The sequence below is a fragment of the Chlorocebus sabaeus genome, chromosome 10 (assembly GCF_047675955.1).
Source record: "Chlorocebus sabaeus isolate Y175 chromosome 10, mChlSab1.0.hap1, whole genome shotgun sequence".
Classification (NCBI taxonomy): Eukaryota; Metazoa; Chordata; class Mammalia; order Primates; family Cercopithecidae; genus Chlorocebus; species Chlorocebus sabaeus.
In genome coordinates this window covers 65,601,228-65,620,776 of record NC_132913.1, presented here as the reverse complement: position 1 = coordinate 65,620,776, position 19,549 = coordinate 65,601,228, and the positions used below count along the sequence as shown (strand labels likewise).

Below are 19,549 nucleotides of genomic sequence, written 5' to 3'. Positions count from 1 at the left end.
TACTTATAACAGAAACAGAGCTAAAAGCCATAATGTGATCATGTCAGTACTTGACATGTCAGATATATACATATTATTGGTATTATAAGTTTTAAAAATACTTTTACCCTAATAACAATAAATAAGAACAGACAGTAATGCCATAATCGCCCAAGTTTTTTCATTTGGAAAAAATAGAGACATTTCCTTTCTGAAGGTAAACTGTATGTGCACACGTGTGCAGATAAAGGCTGGTGAGTGTGTGTGGGTACATAAAAATGCTTTAGCAGGTGAATGCATCAAGCTTAGGATTGGAACAAATCCTGATCAGGACAATGTGTACTTCAAAAAAAAATTCTTCCACTACTAACCAGTGCCCAGGAAGCCCATCTCTCAAAGGGGCTGAGAGATGGTGAGATACGATGGTATCTGGGTTAGATACGGCCCTCTGATTTCATGAGGCCCCAAGAGATGTTGTGTCTACTGACACAGAAACACAACCAGGGTTTAGTAGTCCTACAGCAAGATCTAAATGGGCAACAACATGGAGAAGTAATGGGAAGTAGATGCTGTATGTACCCTACCCAGATCCCTTTATATCAAGCCAGTGGACCCAAGCTCCAACTGCTGTGAGCTGGGCTAACAACCACCTCCTTCTATGAAGAATTGCTGTTTGACCAAGTCTTCATGCCTGGAAAATTATGCCATAATTATCAGTGAGTAAAAACAACATTGATATGCACTTCAACGAGTTGGGGGCTAAGTGAGATAATACATGTTCTAATCCAGTGCCTGGCACAAAGTAGGTGCTCAATAAATTTTAGCTACCTTTTTCCATTGCCCTTTTATTTGTTCTCTATTTCCTTTAGCTAACTATAAGAGAGAATTGCTATTTCAAAGAGATTACCAGTTATATTATATTTACCAGGTATACAGTCTCTATTTGCTATTCAAATGGAAGTCAAGACCACTTTTTATCTCTGAGTTATGTTTTATACTTTCATAACTCCCTGCTTTCTGCAGTTTAGCAGTCTATTCTTATCTGACAGAATAAACTTTATAGCTTGTAATATCTTTACAGTTTAAAGAGGTTCAAGTGTATATATTCCGTAACAGTTGGGTAGCTAAGTGTTCTTTTCTAAAACGATTGTGTTTAATATAGAAAAGCAAGGTGTAATGATCGGTTTTACATATTTAGAAATTAACCATCTCTGGGTATAAAGTGCTATTTTTATACTGGAATTCAAAGTCTGTATGCATTCTATTTTCAGAATTTCTCAATAAAGGAGGAAGCCCATTGAAAATCTCAGGGAGGGATGGGCAGGAGTAGGATGGTATCTCTTCAACTTTTCCCTATCATTTTTACGTTTTAGACATATGTGAATTTAATGTTTCCCCAGTCTGAGGAAGAGCAGGCTGAAGGGGAGGGAACACTGGCTCCCATGACACAGAAAAGGTCTTATAAATAATCTGCAGTGTTCTCTCATGAGCTCACTGCTAGGAAGACCACATGTGAGAAGGAGCCTAGAAGCCAGAATATACAACAGCCCCTCCGCATAGGTACTGTTTTACCTTGCAGCTCGGGAAGAGCTGACAAGCATTGGTTGTGGAGTTGGACAAATCTAAGTTTGAATTCTTGCTCTGCTATAATCCTTGATAGTTTATTTATTTATTTACTATGGGCAAGTTATGAACTCTCAGTTTCCATATTTGCAAAATGTGATAAATACCTACACTGTGTGGAGCTATTTATAAGAACTATATTAAATGGAATAATATATTTAAATACTTCTCATAGTGTCTGGTGATGCAGTACATGGGCAATAATGGTAGCTGTTATTATTTTTATTGCTGGATGCAGTTTTTAAAATTTTCCATTAGCTGGGCATAGAAATATGTTTTTATCTCCAACAGGGAAGGCAATAGCTTCTTTTTCCTTCTTCCCTTAAAGAGAATTTTGGACCTTTGTATGTAATCCTGCAAATCCCAGCGAAGTACACATTCTCTGTTCTCTCTTACAAAGGGCAGAGAAACTCTACTCACTGGAAGCAGAAAAAGTGCAAAGAGTTGCCTACAACTGGCATCACAGCTATTTTAGGGGAGTCAGGTATAAAAGTTATTCACAGTTCAGTTGGCCCCAGAGCAGGCCTCATGCCAGCAGAGAAAGCACCGCATTCCATCACTGACCTTGGAGAGGGGGACTGGCTCCGGTTCCAGCAATTGCCGACTTACGGAGGGCTCGGTGCTAGAGGAAGCAGTCCTCTCCAGTATGTGAATACTCTGAAAATAAACGGAAACATAGCCCAGGGTTAGACAACTCACTTTTCATGTGAATGTGCATGGGGATGAAATCATACATAACACAGTCAAAACAGTGAATTATGTTTAAAATGGCAAGTTCCTGAAAAGACCAAAGACAGCAGCAACAGTCAGAAAAATACGTCAGCACAGGATTTTCCCCTCCTCTTCTAGAATTGCTGCTGAACTGCTGCTGCAATGCTGGTTTCAGTCTTGGAGAGTCAGAGGAATATCTCTTGAAAAATTTTATGATACACAAGAAAACTTACAACTTTACGACGATGACACACCTATTACTTAGACTAATTAGCCTTACATAGAAATATTTGCTCAACCCTCCAACTAGGAATAGCAACAGACAAAAAGAAAGGTCTATGTTAAAAAATCCAGAGGTGGCCAGGCATGGTGGCTCACGCCTATAATCCCAGCACGTTGGGAGGCTGGGGCAGACAGATCACCTGAGGTCAGGAGTTTGAGACCAACCTGGCCAACATGGTGAAACCCTGTCTCTATTAAAAATGCAAAAATTAGCCAGGCTTGGTGGTGGAAGCCCACAGTCCCAGCTACTTGGGAGGCTGAAGCAGGAGAATTGCTTGAACCTGGGAGGTGCAGGTTGCAGTGAGCCAAGATTGCACCATGCAATCCAGCCTGGGCAACAAGAAGGAAACTCCATCGCAAAAATAAGCAAATAAATAAAAATTCAGAGCTTTCACACCCTTCAGTCTCTAAAGTGTCTTACAAAAATGCACAGAGAAGAAAACAATTCACCAAACACCATAAACGGTAGGTGTCTTTTACACAGAACACTTATATATTAGTAAGATAAAATTTCAACAGAAAAATGGATGAAGTATATGAACAAGTAACACATGTAAAACATTTGAAAAGATGTTCGAACTTAGAAATATTCAAAAAAAGAATCAATTTTTTTTTTAATCCATTAGATTCAAGAATGAAGTGGGGCTAGAAGAAAGAAAATGTAAATTAGATATGATCTTTCTAAAAAGGAATTTTGCAATTATATTAAAACTCGTGGGGGAAAAAAAGTACATGCCTTAACCTAACTTACATAAATCTACTCATTAAGAACCCCTCACTATCTTGGCACATTATAAAAGCATAAAAGAAGGAAACAAACCTTATTTCATGCACTCTTCAAATACATGTGAACAAAACTTCCCTACTGTAAAGACTACAAAGATTTTTTTAAAGTTTTTTTTTTTTTTTTTAATGCATGAGGTGATTTTTCTAAAAAAGAACGATGGGTAATAAAGATCAAAGATACAAGTCACTGTAAAGATCAAAGATACAAGTTTTACTGTGTTACAGAGATATAGAATGCTTCCCCCACCAACAAATACATTACCTTATACTTTGAGATAATTTTCTATAGGAAAAAAAGTTTCCAACATAATTTTTAAAATAACCATTTAGAAATTACACACTTTAGTAGCAAGCTTCTCCATCACCATTTACTAGAATAGCAACAAAAAACTTCAGTCAAATAAATAAAATAAAGTACAAGATCAGAAACTACCATTGAAATATGTTATTTATTCATTCATAGTTCAATTAATCAACACATCATTATTAGGCACCTACACTGTGCCAGGCACAGATGACAGGGCCACAGAGAACAAAACAGACAAGAGAACTACTCTTATGATGCTTATATTCTAGAAAGAGTTCTTGTCATACAAAAGACCAAATAATGTTTAGGACATTTTCGTAAGCCCACATATTAACCTTGTCTCATGTGGCTACTGCTTTTGCTTACTTTAATCTTCCAGTCAGGTATCTCTGATCTGAGCTTCTCTTTGAGGACTCTCCCCGATCCCCATCCTTTCATGTTGCTGGGCAATAAACCACAGATACATCACCAACTGTTCCCCTGCCTCCAAAAAAACATGCTAAGGAAAACAAAGCCTGGAAAGAAACTTGACCTTAGCAACTATGTAGGCAGGAAATAAAGTAACTAAGCTAGGGAGAGGAAATTAAATCCCCTAACTTCCAAATCAAGCCATAGACATAGAAATCGATGTGGTATATTTAAAGTGTGATAGAAATAAATTTTGTCTCTATAGATACGAGGGGATACTAAAGATGTTGCCAGAATTATGTAGGTCAGAAGGGTTAGCAACCACACAGACCAGGACCCACAACTGCAAAATACCTACCACAGTACCTAGCACAAAGAACACAATATTAGTCTCTCCTCCATTTGATGTTACAAAACAATTCATATTATGGAAGAAAAATAAGAAGTTCAATCATTTCAAATATAGCACAATATATCTAAACCCCAAATTCTGCTGATTTGTCAAAGCCCAGAGAATCATAAAAAACATTTAGTGAGACATAGCAAGTAAATGAATATTTTTAGCATCAATCATGTATGTATTTGTTACTGAAAAAATTAAAGGACAATTTAGAAAATTACCAGCGGATACCCATTATTGTAATTGTAACTAGCTTCAAAACATAAGCTATTCCATGTAACCTCCAGGATGACAATGAAGAAGCCAACAGCTCTTGTAGAAACTTGCCAACCTTGCAGGCACGGTGGCTCACGCCTGTAATCCCAGCACTTTGGGAGGCCGAGGTGGGCGGATCACGAGGTCAGGAGATCGAGACCATCCTGGCTAACACAGTGAAACTCCATCTCTACTAAAAATACAAAAAACTTAGCCGAGCGTGGTGGCGGCTGCCTGTAGTTCCAGCTACTTGGGAGACTGAGGCAGGAGAATGGCGTGAACCCAGGAGGCGGAGCTTGCAGTGAGCCGAGATCACGCCACTGCACTCCAGCCTGGACGACAGAGCGAGACCGTCTCAAAACAAACAAACAAACAAACAAACAAACAAACAAAAACTTGCCAGTCTTGTATTTTTATATTATTAGAACCTATCATTGTCTAGTCAATAATAAAAAATTAATCCCCTACCTTGAATTTTCTCTGGACTCATGGTTTTAAAAACTAAAAGCATAACCCTAAAGTTATGTAATTACATACCAAGCAATTTGTTATTTTAAATGAAATATCTAAGTACTTGAGTGTTGTATTTTTTATACCAGCAGCTATAAAGAAGACAGTTTAAACTGACCATACCCAGTACTGGCCTCTAGCTAGATTGAGTGCTCCTTGAAGGTGGGGACAAGCTCATCTTCATCCTGGACATCCATCTTCTCTACCCATGATCCACCCCATCCTAGTACAACAATCTGCACACTGAAGCCCGTCAAAAATGCAGGGAATTTGTTAGTACTAATTGGCAGAGAACAGTCCTTCAGCAATCAATTACCTTCCAGCTTTATCTTGGAAATATTATTATTATTATATATATTTTTTGAGACAGAGTCTTGCTCCGTTGCCAGGCTGGAGTGCAGCGGCACAATCTCGGCTCACTGCAACCTCCACCTCCTAGGTTCAAGCGATTCTCCTGCCTCAGCCTCCCGAGTAGCTGGGATTACAGGCGCCTGCCACCATGCCTGGTTGTATTTTTAGTAGAGACGGGGTTTCATCATGTTGGCCAGGATGGCCTCGATCTCTTGACCTTGTGATCCACTCACCTTGGCCTCCCAAAGTGCTGGGATTACAGGCGAGAGCCAGCGCACTCAGCCTATCTTGGAATTATAAAAATCATGTTCCAATAGGATAGAAATTTCGAAAACAGTTAAAAGCCTAACTTTTAAAACAGAAAAATCTACTGGATTAATCACAGAACTCTTATTTATTCAATTTAAAGCTATGACTAGTCATTAGGGAACACATCAAATTTAATTTCACGACATCTTCAGTTAACAAACATTAGTTCTTTTCATAAGGCTTCCTTTAAGATCATAATTTGTGGTATAATTTTTGTACTTTTCTTCACAAGATAGCTGTTTTCATATTCTTTCACAGTGAATTGGAAACACATGCCACTACCTTCAAAGTGTTATACACATTATGTAAGCAAGTTAAATAAAGGGTTATGTAAACCAGTCGATTATTATTTTAAAATCAAGTTTCCTCTCAAATGCTAAAATTACAACTTAATTTCCAGGTAAGTGTTTTAAGGAACTTAGAACACACAGAGAAGGTGGAAGTACTTACCCGCCCTCTGTTTCCCCTGATCAGAGATAACTGATGCATATTTAGCTTAAAACCAGGAAGCTGGAACACATATTTCATGTCGCTCTTTAATTTGGTAAAAATATGCTCCTCGGGTTAGTGTTCATTGATCTCAATACCTCTTGGGCAGCAAGTGGAAATGTGCCAACATGACTGTAGTCTAGTTTACTTGGTATCAAAGATGCAGGTAAACAGATAGACAATGAGACACTTAATAATAGCTGAACGGTTTCGTACAACTCACGCGGAGAGAAACGTGACTCTCAAAATGAGAGTCCAGGAGATCTGTTGAATAGGGGTCTTTTCATTTACCTACTTAAATTTCATTACAAAGATATAAAGACATTGCTGGAAATGTTTTGGGCTGCGGCTACAAATTTCTGCATAGGCTCACTTTTTCTACAAATTTAGGATAGTAGTAAAGAGAATTGGTCCATTGCTCTTTGAAAGTTAACTCCATTGAAACTGTTCATGTAACTATCTTAGCTAAGCTATTTTTATATTCACAGATTACCCAAAATATTTTCAAAGAAAAATATCCAAAATAATTTAGAAATTTCTAAACTACGTTCTTCAAGCTTTCGGCTATTTGGCATGTCTCTCTTCTAGTTATAGCTGCTACTTTGAACGTAGCAACACTATTTCAGTGGTCCTAGTAACTTTTGTAGGATAGTGTTGATGATGATGACGATGACAGTTAATATTTACTGGTTTTTACATTCCTATCTCTATGCTTTACATGAATTACTGCATTTCATCTTCACAAGCCTTTGAATAATGACTATTAAATGATCTGCCTGACTGACCAGAGAAAGGGACATAGAGGTTAAGAGAGGCACAGTCACTAAGGGCTGGAGTTGGAAGGTGACAAGATTTTACTCTTGAATCAAGCTTGTAAACACGGCCTTCTGAATTAACATTAAAGCTAATGTCAAATGACAAAAATAACAGAAGTTTCAAATCGCTAAATGAACATATCACAAAGCATCTTCTACCACAATCTTCTATGGAGAGAAGAAAAGCAGAAATGAGTGAAATAAAAAAGAAAAAATTATAACACTCTTAAATATGGTACGATCTTAGGGATAATTTCTTTGTTACCCTTACAGCACACTCAAGTTAATTTCCAATGTCTAATTTTATTCTTTTTTCAAAAACACACTCAAACCAGACAATTTCTAATTTTCAAGAACTGAGAGCAAGTCAGCTAGCTTTTACTTTGGGGGTACAGAGTATGGGGCAGACAAAAGAACATAAGTTTTGCAACCCTTCAGACCAGCATACCAACCCTCATCTGCTATTTACTGTGTGACACAGACAAATCATTAATCTCTTTCAACCTCAGTGTCCTCTATCTGTAAAATGAGGATAATAATATCTACCTTGCAAGACACTGCAAGTCACAGAGTAGGCATCCAGTGTATGCGCAGTGCTGCCCAAGGGCTGGCACACAGTAGGCACCCAATAAATAGCAGCTATCATCTCAGTTATAAACATTACAGGAATAAATCTCTAGGAACGTTATACATTCCCACTGCCACAGAAAGATGACTTTCAAACACTTTGCTGGTGTCTGACACCTGGGAGCCCTTTTGGAAGTGAGGAAGCCATGCCTTCCATGACCATCATGTTACCCAGCGAACCCAGTAACCACGGTCAGCGTCACCTCGTGATCAGGACATCAAAATTTGGTGAGACACCTGTTAACATGAGTTGAGACAGATGGCCTATTCTTTAATGGGAAGGCAACAGCAGTGATGGCAGCATAGATTACATCCTTCTGAATGCCTGCAGCAGAAGATGTGTGTGGATTTTCCTTCAAAAAAGTTTTTTCTTTGTACTAGCACAAAATATTAAAATCACCAAAGCCAAAAGGCCATGGCTGAAGAAGCAGCAATTATACTACTTTGTCCATTATCTGGCCTTCACTGCAAGATGCAGAAGTGCATTAACAGTAGGTCTCTCTATAAGCACCCTTAAAATGAATGAAAGTAGAAAATTTTAGAAACAGTGCCTGAAAAAAGTCCACACAGCACACCTGGGAAATTCTGAAGGGAGAAAAGCAAAGTCAGCACAGTCCCATCCCTTCCTGCACAGAATTATGAATCAGCCAGTATAGCCTCACCGTTGAACTGGTCTGTTTTAAGACACCCTGTGTTGTAAGAAATACCATGTGGACCCATCAAGTGGTCCATTGATAGCAAAGAGTAGTTCAGCGATATTGACTATGAAGAGATAAAAGGTATGGGAATAAACAGCTTTTTAATTCCCATGGTTGCCTTTAAGTAGAAATAGAACCAGAACTTACTGGTGAACTTCCTCCTGATTCTGTACTCATAACACTCAACAGCATAACTAAATCAGAGGAAACCACAGCAACCAGAGTATAAGCACATACGGATCATGCTTCATTACAGCAATTATAAACAAATGGCAAATCACATAGACAAACACCGGGGCATATCAAGAGCTAATGCTCTGGAACATGTAGAGTCAGTTTAAAGCAGGAAAACTGTGACGTGAAAAGAACACTAAACTTAATCTGTAATTTTCTAAAAGGCTTTTAAAATTACCCAGGATAAGGATTTTTCAGTATGATAATCACTCACATGATTTTGCTAATAATACAAGCAAAAAAAAAGAGGCCATATACCTTTTTAATATTTATGTAGGTTCATTTGAGGCAGAAAGTTGAACTGTTTTGATCACCCTTATAAACTGAGAGCATATCATCCATATACATATCATATTTATTCTTTCATTCAGCAAGTATTTATGAGAATATGTATTGATATCAGATCTTATATTTATGAGAATATATGTTCTTTCATTCAGCAAATATTCATCATATACAATATGTTCTCATAAATGTTTGCTGAATGAAAGAATGAATAACGATTCACTATATACACACACACACACACATATATATATAGTCTAAGTTCCTGCTGAGACATAATTAAGTTAAATTACTGTGAGATCAAATGTAAGCAGGAAAGAAGACAAAAGGTGACCCAGCTCATGCCTCAGCACCTCAAATTGGTTTGAAAAACTTGTGCCAAGCTTCCCATGTGGCATAATATCCTTCATACTCATTTAACTTCTAATTTTATTCTTATTGCGGTAGGGTTTGTAATTTCATTATATTTTAATATAATACATAATGATATTTAATATTTGCTGACAATTTTATCACATTTACGACATTCCAAATACTGTTTTAAAGATATACACACACAAACTCATATGATATGACCTTTAGAAAAACACATTCATTGCAGCAATTTGGGGGGGAAAACAGAAAAATAGAAAGTAAAACCACCCATAACCAGCAATAAACTTTTTCAATATTTTGATATATTTTCTTTCAGTTTTTTTTAATGCATATACATACTCAATTCTTAAAAACAAAATGAAAAAAAATTTTTTTCAATTTAATAGCCTTTTTGCTTGTTTTTTTGGTTTCAATGAGCAATACAGTCCTCCCTTGGTATCCTTGGGGGACTGACTCCAGGACCTTCTGCAGATACCAAAATCCACAGATGCTCAAGTCCTTTATACAGAATGCCATAGTATTTGCATATAACCTATGCACATCTTTCCGTATACTTTAAATCATCTCCATATTACTTATGATACCTAATACTATGTAAATGCGATGTAAATAGTTGTTATACTGTATTGTTTTTTATTTGCATTATTTTGATCGTTTTATTGTAGCAGGGGGGATATTTTCAATCCATGGCTGGTTACATAAACCATGTCATGTATGTAACTCTTTATATGGCTCAACAGTGGCTGATTCAGTCCACGGATCTGGAACCTGTGGCTACGGAGGTTTTAAAAGTAAAATGTTCCCACAGCATTAAATATTCAAAAGCAATTTTTCACTGTGCAATATTTCACTGTATAGCTATGAGAGAGGTTATTTAAATACTTCCTTGTTGAATGTTAGACTGTTTCTAATTTTTTTACTACTATAAGAATACAGTGATAGACATTTTTTTAACTGAAATCTTTAACGTGTATCTTTGATTGTTTCCTTAGAATACACGTTTTGAGAAGCTGAGTTACTGGGTCCCATAGTATGACTTTTTAAAAAAATCTGTAGTTACATACCACTAAATTTCACTCCAAAAAAGTTAAATCAATGAACATGCTTAGCAGTAATGCAGGAGAGTATCTATTTCCTTGAAACCTCACCAGTTCTGGCTATTAAAATTTTTGACAAATCAGCTCTTAATTGGGAGTTGAGGTCAGGAAGTCTGGCACTTGAAATATAAAACATACTGTATGTGCAGAACTTTCCTTTACCTTCGTAAGAATATTTCGCTTCCAGTCTAGGAGAGTTACAATGGATACCAGACAGAGGGAGGTAAGATTTTCTGTTTGTCCAAGTTGAAAATCAAATAAAGCAGTTTTACAGACCTAGGGTCCTTTGGGATGACGTTTTTATAGTTCTAATGAAACACCTAAAAATGTTCTCTGTAAAGTGATCATTTCCAAAACTGAGTGAATAACAGTCTCCTGGGGAGGCTTCTGTAAACAACAGATTCTCAGGCCTTTTCAAGGACCTACTGAATGAGACCCTCTGGGCTTCATTAACTCATGATACTGTGGCCCTCTCGGTTTGGTGTGATGCCTGAGAACCTAACAGGCAGTTCTAATCTTGGATTTGACAGACGAATGTGCTTCTATAAAATTGTCACCCAAAACCAGTCATCTCAAGGTAACACGAGATAACCTCTAAAGTAAAAAACTGATAAAGGCAGGCCTAGAGAACTGAAAGGCTTTGGCAGGCACAGAAAGCAATGAACAGATTCCTAACCAAGTAGCAATGGATTCTGAATCATCTGTGGGTAATGAGTATCCGTGTGCCATTATATAATATATAATGATATTTAATATTTGCTGACACTTTTGTCATATTTACTACATTTCAAATACTGTTTTAAAGCTACACACACACAAACTCATAAAATATGACCTTTAGGAAAACACATTCCAGGTAACAAATCTGTTTCTAGTGGTCTCAATTTCAGCACATTTGACATGGACTGAACATGTACCGTAAATACCAAGCAACAGTGACAGGGATCTCCAAATGGTGGCGATGCCAAGAAAGCTGTGGAGCTGCTCATTGCATCTAATGGAAAGGTTAACAGCAGTTGTCAATAAAACTTCTCATTGCAAAAAGGTGATCAAAACTTCTCATTTCAAAAGCAATACGTGTAGTAAAAATGCAAAAACTGAGAAAATCACAGATAGCATAGAATTCACCTATGATGGCAACAGTTCATGATAGAAACTATCAACATTTTAGTCTATGTACCATTTGATTTACAGTTTCCCAGGTCATCAAGGATGTGAAAAATTACTATTATTGCTCAAGGGAAAAAATGAGGAGGCAATACCTAACTCAAAAATGATTGACAAATGCTGCCTACAAGGTTCACTTCAAAGTATACAGGAGGCCCGGACATCCAGCTTGGCAAGCATTACAACATCTAATAGTGGATGGGGCCAAGAACCAGGTCTCCAGCAACTGGGTTCCAGGGAGCAAATCCTGTCTCCACTGCTCATTAGCTGTTGGCAAGACATTTCACTCCTTTGACACTTCCAGCCTTCCACAATGAGAGCTCATGAAATACTAGCTATTGCTGGTGTTATTCTATTGGTTTGTACACACATTTTGCCGAATATTTAGACTCTTCAAAACACCCAGTTTGCATCCAAGCCACAAAAATTGGTCCCAGTCTGAGCTGTTGCAAACAAATATTATTTTCTCACTAACACTGGTCCAAAGTCCCAAAAAGTTGATTCCATGGGATGGGTGGAATTCCAAAAAGGCTAAACTGAAATTTGAATCAACTCAATAATTTAAATATACCCAGCACTCCAGAGAGGACACTGCAGATTTTCAGATCAGGTTAGTGTTTCTCTCTGAACTGACAGTTGGGTTCCAGGGTCATCCTGCAAATCCCTGGGTCCAGTGGAATTCTACACAGAGCTAATAATTCAGGTTATATTCCTCCTTACTGGTGACACTGGAGGTGATTATAATTGGAGGTTAGGTATCAAATCAGGGATGCTTGACTTTCTTTTCTCTAGAAATTAGAACATTTTCGTTTGAGATAACATTCTATTTTTCACAACTCAAAGAAATCCATTTCCTATTTAGAAGATTTGACACTATGTCTCAAAGTAGTGATTTAGTTATTTCATTCAACAGAGCGATTCAAAGATGCTCCAGAGGCTCAGTCGGAAGAGACAAATTCCAATTCAGTTCATGTATATGCTGGGAGATCTTTTTATTAGCCTGTTTGTTCAACAAGAAAAATTGTTATGAAAACTTTGTACATAAAGGATAGTTGATGAGAGACATTTTTACTGTCTGGTTTTCCAGGCACCTTCTTTACTTATAATGAGTTTCCTGTATAACAGATGCTGCTGAAATCTGCTCTGAGTGGCCATGTCACTAGCCCATGGTTACACCAGCCCATGGTTACACCAGCACATGGTCCCACTGAGTCACTGCTGGGGATGGCTTTAACATGTCACCAGGGGGCTTTGAATGAACAGGCCACTGTTGGTTTTGAAATGTACTGCTGTTGATAATACATAGGAAATACTTTCAATACTTGTGTAATTGAAATATATAGTTGTTAAAAGATGGACCATGATACTAAATATAGATTTTGTAAAAACTGGTAAGAAGATGAACTTCTAGCCTCTGATGACTTATTTATTTTTTATTATTTATAATTTTTTCCTTAAAATGTTCTTTATTTTATGATCTCTGAGCTTCAGCAAACTTTGAGTCATTATAAAGGCTGGCTGGCTTTTTCTTCTTTGATTTTTCATTGAACAAAAAAATTGACTCATTTAAGGATTTACAAGGTCTAACCTGGTGGAGATATATATATAAGAATTCACTCATGACAGATGCTATCAACTGAAAAGTATGCATTCCAAACCCTAATTCTCAGAGCCATAGTGTCTGATTTTCTGATACAACTTGAAAATAACACAAATAAAAATAATCATTGGCTCCAAATACAGGACTTGTTTTTGAAAACGCAGATCCTTGGGCATAATCCTAGAACTACTGAAAATGCCTCAGAAACATACATTTTGTTAACATTCTCTAAAATATGTAAGCATAGGCCAGGCACAGTGGCTCATGCCTGTAATCTCAGCACTTTGGGAGGCCAAGGCGAGTGGATCACCTGAGATCAGGAATTTAAGACCAGCCTGGCCCCATTTCACCAGAGATGGTGAAACCCCGTCTCTACTAAAAATACAAAAATTAGCCAGGCGTAGTGGTGGGTGCCTGTAATCCCAGTTACTCAGGAAGCTGAGGCAGGAGAATTGCTTGAACCTGGGTGGCGGAGGTTGTAGTGAGCTGAGATCACACCATTGCACTCCAGTCTGGGCAACAAGAGCGAAACTCTGTCTCCAAAAAAAAAAAAAAAGAAAGAAAGAAAGAAATGTAAGCATAAAAGTAATTATGGAAACAAAATCTAGTTAGTGGATCACAAACTGAGTGACCTTATTATATAATGTGACCATAAAATACATACTGATCAGGAAACAATAACTTTCATTTTAAAATAAAGAGAGGCTGGGTGCAGTGGCTCATGCCTGAAATCCCAGCACTTTGGAAGGTTGAGGTTGGTGGATCACTCGAGGTCAGGAGTTTGAGACTAGCTTGGCGAACATAGTGAAACCCCATCTCTACTAAAAGTACAAAAATTAGCCAGATGTGGTGGCAGGCACCTGTAATCCCAGCTACTAGGGAGGTGGAGGCATGAGAATTACTTGAACGTGGAAGGTGGAGGTTGCAAAGAGCTGAGATTGTGCCACTGCACTCCTGCCTGGGCGACAAAGTGAGACTCTGTTTCAAAAATAAACTAAAATAGGCTGGGCATGCTGGTTCACGCCCGTAATCCCAGCACTTTGGGAGGCCGAGGCAGGTGATCACCAGAGGTCAGGAGTTCAAGACCAGCCTGGCCAACATGGTGAAACCCCATCTCTACTAAAAATACAAAGTTAACCAAGTGAGGTGGTGCACCTGTAATCCCAGCTAATCAGAAGGCTGAGGCAGGAGAATCGCTTGAACCCGGGAGGCGGAGGTTGCAGTGAGCCAAGATTGTGCCATTGCACTCCAGCCTTGGTAAAAAGAGCGAAACTCCGTCTCAAAAAAAAAAAAAAAAAGAAAAAGAAAAAGAAAAAAATCCAAAAATTAGCTAGGCACGGTGGTGCTCGACTGTAGTCCTAGCTACTCTGGAAGCTGAGGCAAGAGAATCACGTGAGCCTAGGTAGTGAAGGCTACAGTGAGCTGAGATGGCACCACTGTACTCCAGCCTGGGCGACAGACTAAGATGTCATTCCAATAAAAAAAAAATCATGAATTAAACAAAATAACGAGACACATCCCACCCCCACCAATATGTTTAACACCTGTGCAGAAGAATGCTCCCAACTCTCTGCTTTTGTCTGCTTTTGTCCTTCACATGATTCCACTTATTCCATCACACGTCCACTCTTAGGAGCAAGAGGAAGGGACTGTGCTCTCTTAGCTCCTCTCTGCTGCCTTTGGGCTATCTACTCTCAAAATCCACTCTTGTGGGACTTGGAACTCCATATCATCTTCTCTCCCTGTTGTCATCTCCTGACCTCGTGATTATTCCTTCACAGCTATCAAGACCTCTGGAGCTGAGCTCCCAATCTTCTCTCCATCCCGACTTCTCATTCATTCATTTATTCCTTCTAGTACATCCTGAGCATACCAAATGTGAGGCACTGTACAAGGTGCTAGGAATACATTACTGAGTGAAATAAAACCCTGTTTTCATAGGGCTTACATTTCAGTGTTAGGGAATACAGGAAGGAGATACAGACATAAACAGGAAACAAACACAAAAACAAATATATAACATGCCAGGTGGTGGTTAATGCTTTAAAGAAAAATCAAACCAGGTAAGTGGACAAGGAGAGATGAGTCCATGCAGGGAAGGGCAGAGAAGGCTGCCCAAAGAGGGTACATTTGGAGACTGAGCTAAGTGTGTGACAAACCAGGGAATGGCTGGATAAAAAACAGGTGAGGGTGAGGGGACCAGAAGTGCAAAGGCCCTGAGGTGGGTGTGTTCTTAGCACATCTGAGGAATGCACTGGAGACAGCCACATAAAGGGAACATGGTATGCACTCAGAGGATCAGGCAGAACCAGATTATGAATGGCCTTGTAGACAATGGTCAGCAATTCAATATTATTTGGGCAGAGATGGGAAGTCACTGGAAGGCTTGGTGCAGAAGAGTGGCTCAATCTGACTTAGGTTGTGAAGGAATTACTCCAACTGCTCTGTAAAGAATGACCTGTATGTTGGGCAAGGACAGAAGCAGGGAGACCCACTAGAAAACTATGACGATAGTCCAGGTGAGAAATGACGGTGGCTCAGACCAAGGTGAAGGGGGAGGAGGTGGCAAGCAGTCATCAGATTCCGGGTATAACCTTTAGGTAGAACCAACAGGATGATTCCTGGATTCCTGGATTTCTCACCAAATGAAAGAACGGAGTTGTCATTTACTGAGACAGTGTGAGCTGGGCAGGAGTACATTTGAGAGGGAAATTAAGAGTTCAGTTTTGGACATGTTAAACTTAAGGTGCTTTCTTAAAATCCAAGTGGAAATCACCCTTGGTAAGTTAAATATTACTGTGACTGACCTACTGACATCCAGGATCAGGGCTTACAAATTCAAACTCTTTAAAGGCAAGTCAGTCAACATAAATAAGTATTGAGGGCAGGTGAAGACTGTAGCCAATCAAAGAGTAAATATCCCAACTACACTGGAAGCCACTACTGAACCCAGTCTAGGGTTGTCATCAGAAATCTGGGATCAGTGTTCCTAGACCTTCCAATTTTTTTTTCATAAAAGGAAGAATCTGTATTTGTAACAATCAAATCTTACGGGGAAAAAAGTTCCAGTCTACTAAATTCTAGAATTACTCAGTTAAATAAAAATTCTTACTTCGGGACTTATCAGTGTCCTTAATTGTGTAACGCACATTGCAAAAGAGATTTTGTTTAGTGCTTCTCTCACTTATTTGACAGAAGAACTCTCTTTTAATGCAACATCTCGAGGGGCAAGCATTACTTGGCAAACACTTTGGGGAATGCTGGTTTATGGGTAAGTCCTAAGAGTTTCATCAACAACCCTTATGCTCCCTCTTTGGAAGTTTTAGGGCATATATTAATACGTTTATTACAGCTTATGAGTCATGGTTGATCATTCCACACACACACACACATACACACACACACACACACACACATACACACACACACACAGAGGCAATTTTGCTAGATTTTCTAACAGCTCATATCAGATTTAGTGAAATGCAAATGGAACAATTATTAAAGTCTTCTAACTTGTTAAGTAACTAAGAGGAGTCTTGACGCTACCACTGGTGAAGAAACACTTAGTGAGCACAGGGCCACTGAGTCACTTTATTTCCTAGCTCCTCTCCCTTCTTTGCCAACTATGCTACCTAATGTAGTGACAGGAAGGTCAGCTAATTACTATTATGCACAGATGTTCTTTGTTTTACTTATCCGTGAGGAGGGAAGAAGAGAAGGACAAATAAATCAGGAATGGAAAATTTGTAATAAAAACACAAAACTAATGTTGTTGCAGGTCTTTAAGATATATCCTCCAGGATATATTAAAACATTTGAGGTTCAAGGCTGCTCTCTGAAGACTTAAGAGTACATAGTCTGTTTAAGAGAGCTCACAATACAGATGAGGAGATAGGTACATAAAAAGATAATATAGAACTGTCAAATATTATCAAAAAGATCTATAAAAGCTCAGAGAAAGGAGAGGGTAAAGTAAGCTTGCGTGGCCAGTGGGAGTGTCATATGAGTCGGTCTTTGACGCATAGAGAGGCATCGGGTTGAGAGGAAGGTGGTGAGAATTCCATGCAGGAAAGGCAAGTAGGGATAAAGACAGGGCAGTTCAGGACTATGATCAGACAAGACTGTTAAGGTTGGGAGGAAAATGGAACACAAGCCTGGACCAGATCATGCTGGACATGGGGTTCCAAGTGAGAAACTGTGGCCTTAATTGTGTAGGTAACAATGAGTCTGATGGATTTTGAGCATGAATCTGCCCTACTCAGGACATTTGAAATGGTGAGGCATAAGTGAGATAGTGAGGCAAGTGTACTCTTTAGGATCCTGGGTAGAGGTGATGAGCACTGGGCAAGGGAGCTGACAGTGGGAATAGAAGGAAATTATAATATTATGAAGGAGGAAATGATCAATAAGACTTGTTAACCTATTGAATGTGGGAGAAGCAAAGGAGAAAGGCAGGCAGTGACCCTGGGTCTCTGAGAGAATGGTTATCCTGATAGCAAACTGGTTTACAGGTATTGACTTAAGACACAGTGGTACGACTCAAGCAGCAGTGCATTGAAGTAGAAATGCTCAGTCAATTCATTAGTGACCTAGGACTAGAACTTGAGAAGGAAAGGCAACCAATGTGCATTAAGATCCCACTGTATTCTCAGCTATGTGCTAGATCTTAATTTAGGAGAGAAATGGGGCTGGAGTTTGCAATTTGGCACCATCTGCATAGATGTCAGTCAAATCAGGAGAATGGAAAGGATTCAATGAAGCCAAATTTATCACACTTTCTCTATGTCCCTTCACTATGAAAACAGTTATCACACAAAAATAGATGCATATAAAAAACACTATATCACATCACATCACATCACATGATCACTCAAAATATCTGAGTTCCCTAAGTTAATTCTGAGGTTTAGGCAGTGATTGGGATAAGGAAGGAAAAACAGAACTGTAATTGATCTCTTCTATTCTTCTCTCCCCTGAGGGAGGTAGCCAGACACAAAACAGGAGTCAGGAAGGCACCAGGGAAGAAAGTTTTTGGGAGAGTTTCCACCTGCCGAGATAAATAGGAGTAAAAGTAAACTCTCTCCTTAAAGAATAATAACCCTTTGAAGTGTCTCTTACTTTTCTAGAACTCATTATCAATGTACAGACACGCTCTTTTCATTCCCATCATAAAACTTTCCATTCACAAGCAAGTGAAGAGTCACACATTCCACCTTCAGGCTCCCTCCGGCACACCAGGGTCTCAGTGTTTCCCTGTTGCTTTGCATGCCTGTCCTGGAGCTCGGGTGCAACAGGCAGAATAACAATGCTCAATAGATGTTTCTACAGCAGTCATCCATCTTTTCCATTTGCCACAATTCCCCAGAGTGAGCTGGGTCAACGGCTTCCTTCTTCCCAGCAGTCAGGAAGGTCATGCTGCTTACAATGTCTCTCTCTCTCTGTTTAAATGCCCAGGGAAGGGAAAAATGAAGAAGCCATAACAAGAAAGAACAGCAAGGCAGGCAAAGGTAGACTAAATTTGCAAACTTAGAAAGCATCTCAGAATACGGTAGTTATTTAATATAAAAGTGTTTCCATTCCTGGCACTCTTACTTTCTTTGACTCTGTAAATGCAATACAATAAATATGATAACTGTGTGTAATCACAGATTTAATGGCATGACTACTTATAATGAACCGAATATAGGTGTCATCATAACAAAACATAACATCATAACAAAAGACACCAGTATCAAAAGTTTCCCAAGACCCTGGAGTAGGAACACCTGCCTTAGGATCTGTGAAAGATATATGCATTAGCACTCCTTGATTCTTACAGATACTCGTGGAATTTCTTGCTAAAAAGGAAGAAAGAGTGCTGGGAGGGTTTCCTGAAAAGCATCCCCAGCAGTGCATTTGCACTATCTAAAATGAATTCATATATGAAAGTGGCTGTCTCAAGACCCATGTCTATATGATGGCCAATCGAATGACTGATGCTCACACTCCTAGAAACTAGGCAATATGCTTTGAAAACATAAAACAGGGGGTGAGGGGTGGAGGGGGTGAAGGAGAACCTGCACAATGCTCACTAATTGACAGTTGCCAAAACGGAAAGCTTTTATAAAAAGGTAATAACACCTACTTATTGGGAATTTCCAGTGACACAACCAAGATACTATCACAAGACAAATTATGATCGAAAATAGTTATGCTCAGACCTGTGCTGGCTGAAATAACAACCTGTTTTGACAATGAAGAA

At 38.8% G+C, this 19,549-nt stretch overlaps 1 protein-coding gene across 6 annotated transcripts in view; it reads right to left on the bottom strand.

The window, feature by feature from the left end:
* Nucleotides 1-19,549, bottom strand: part of OSBPL6 (oxysterol binding protein like 6) — a 203,191-nt gene that overhangs the window by 71,063 nt on the left and 112,579 nt on the right. For all 6 annotated transcript variants that reach the window (XM_007965465.3, XM_073019840.1, XM_007965463.3 and 3 more), the window contains one exon: nucleotides 2,167-2,259. In XM_007965465.3, coding sequence (XP_007963656.1) covers nucleotides 2,167-2,259 — 93 coding nt within the window. The remainder of the gene's footprint in view (nucleotides 1-2,166; nucleotides 2,260-19,549) is intronic.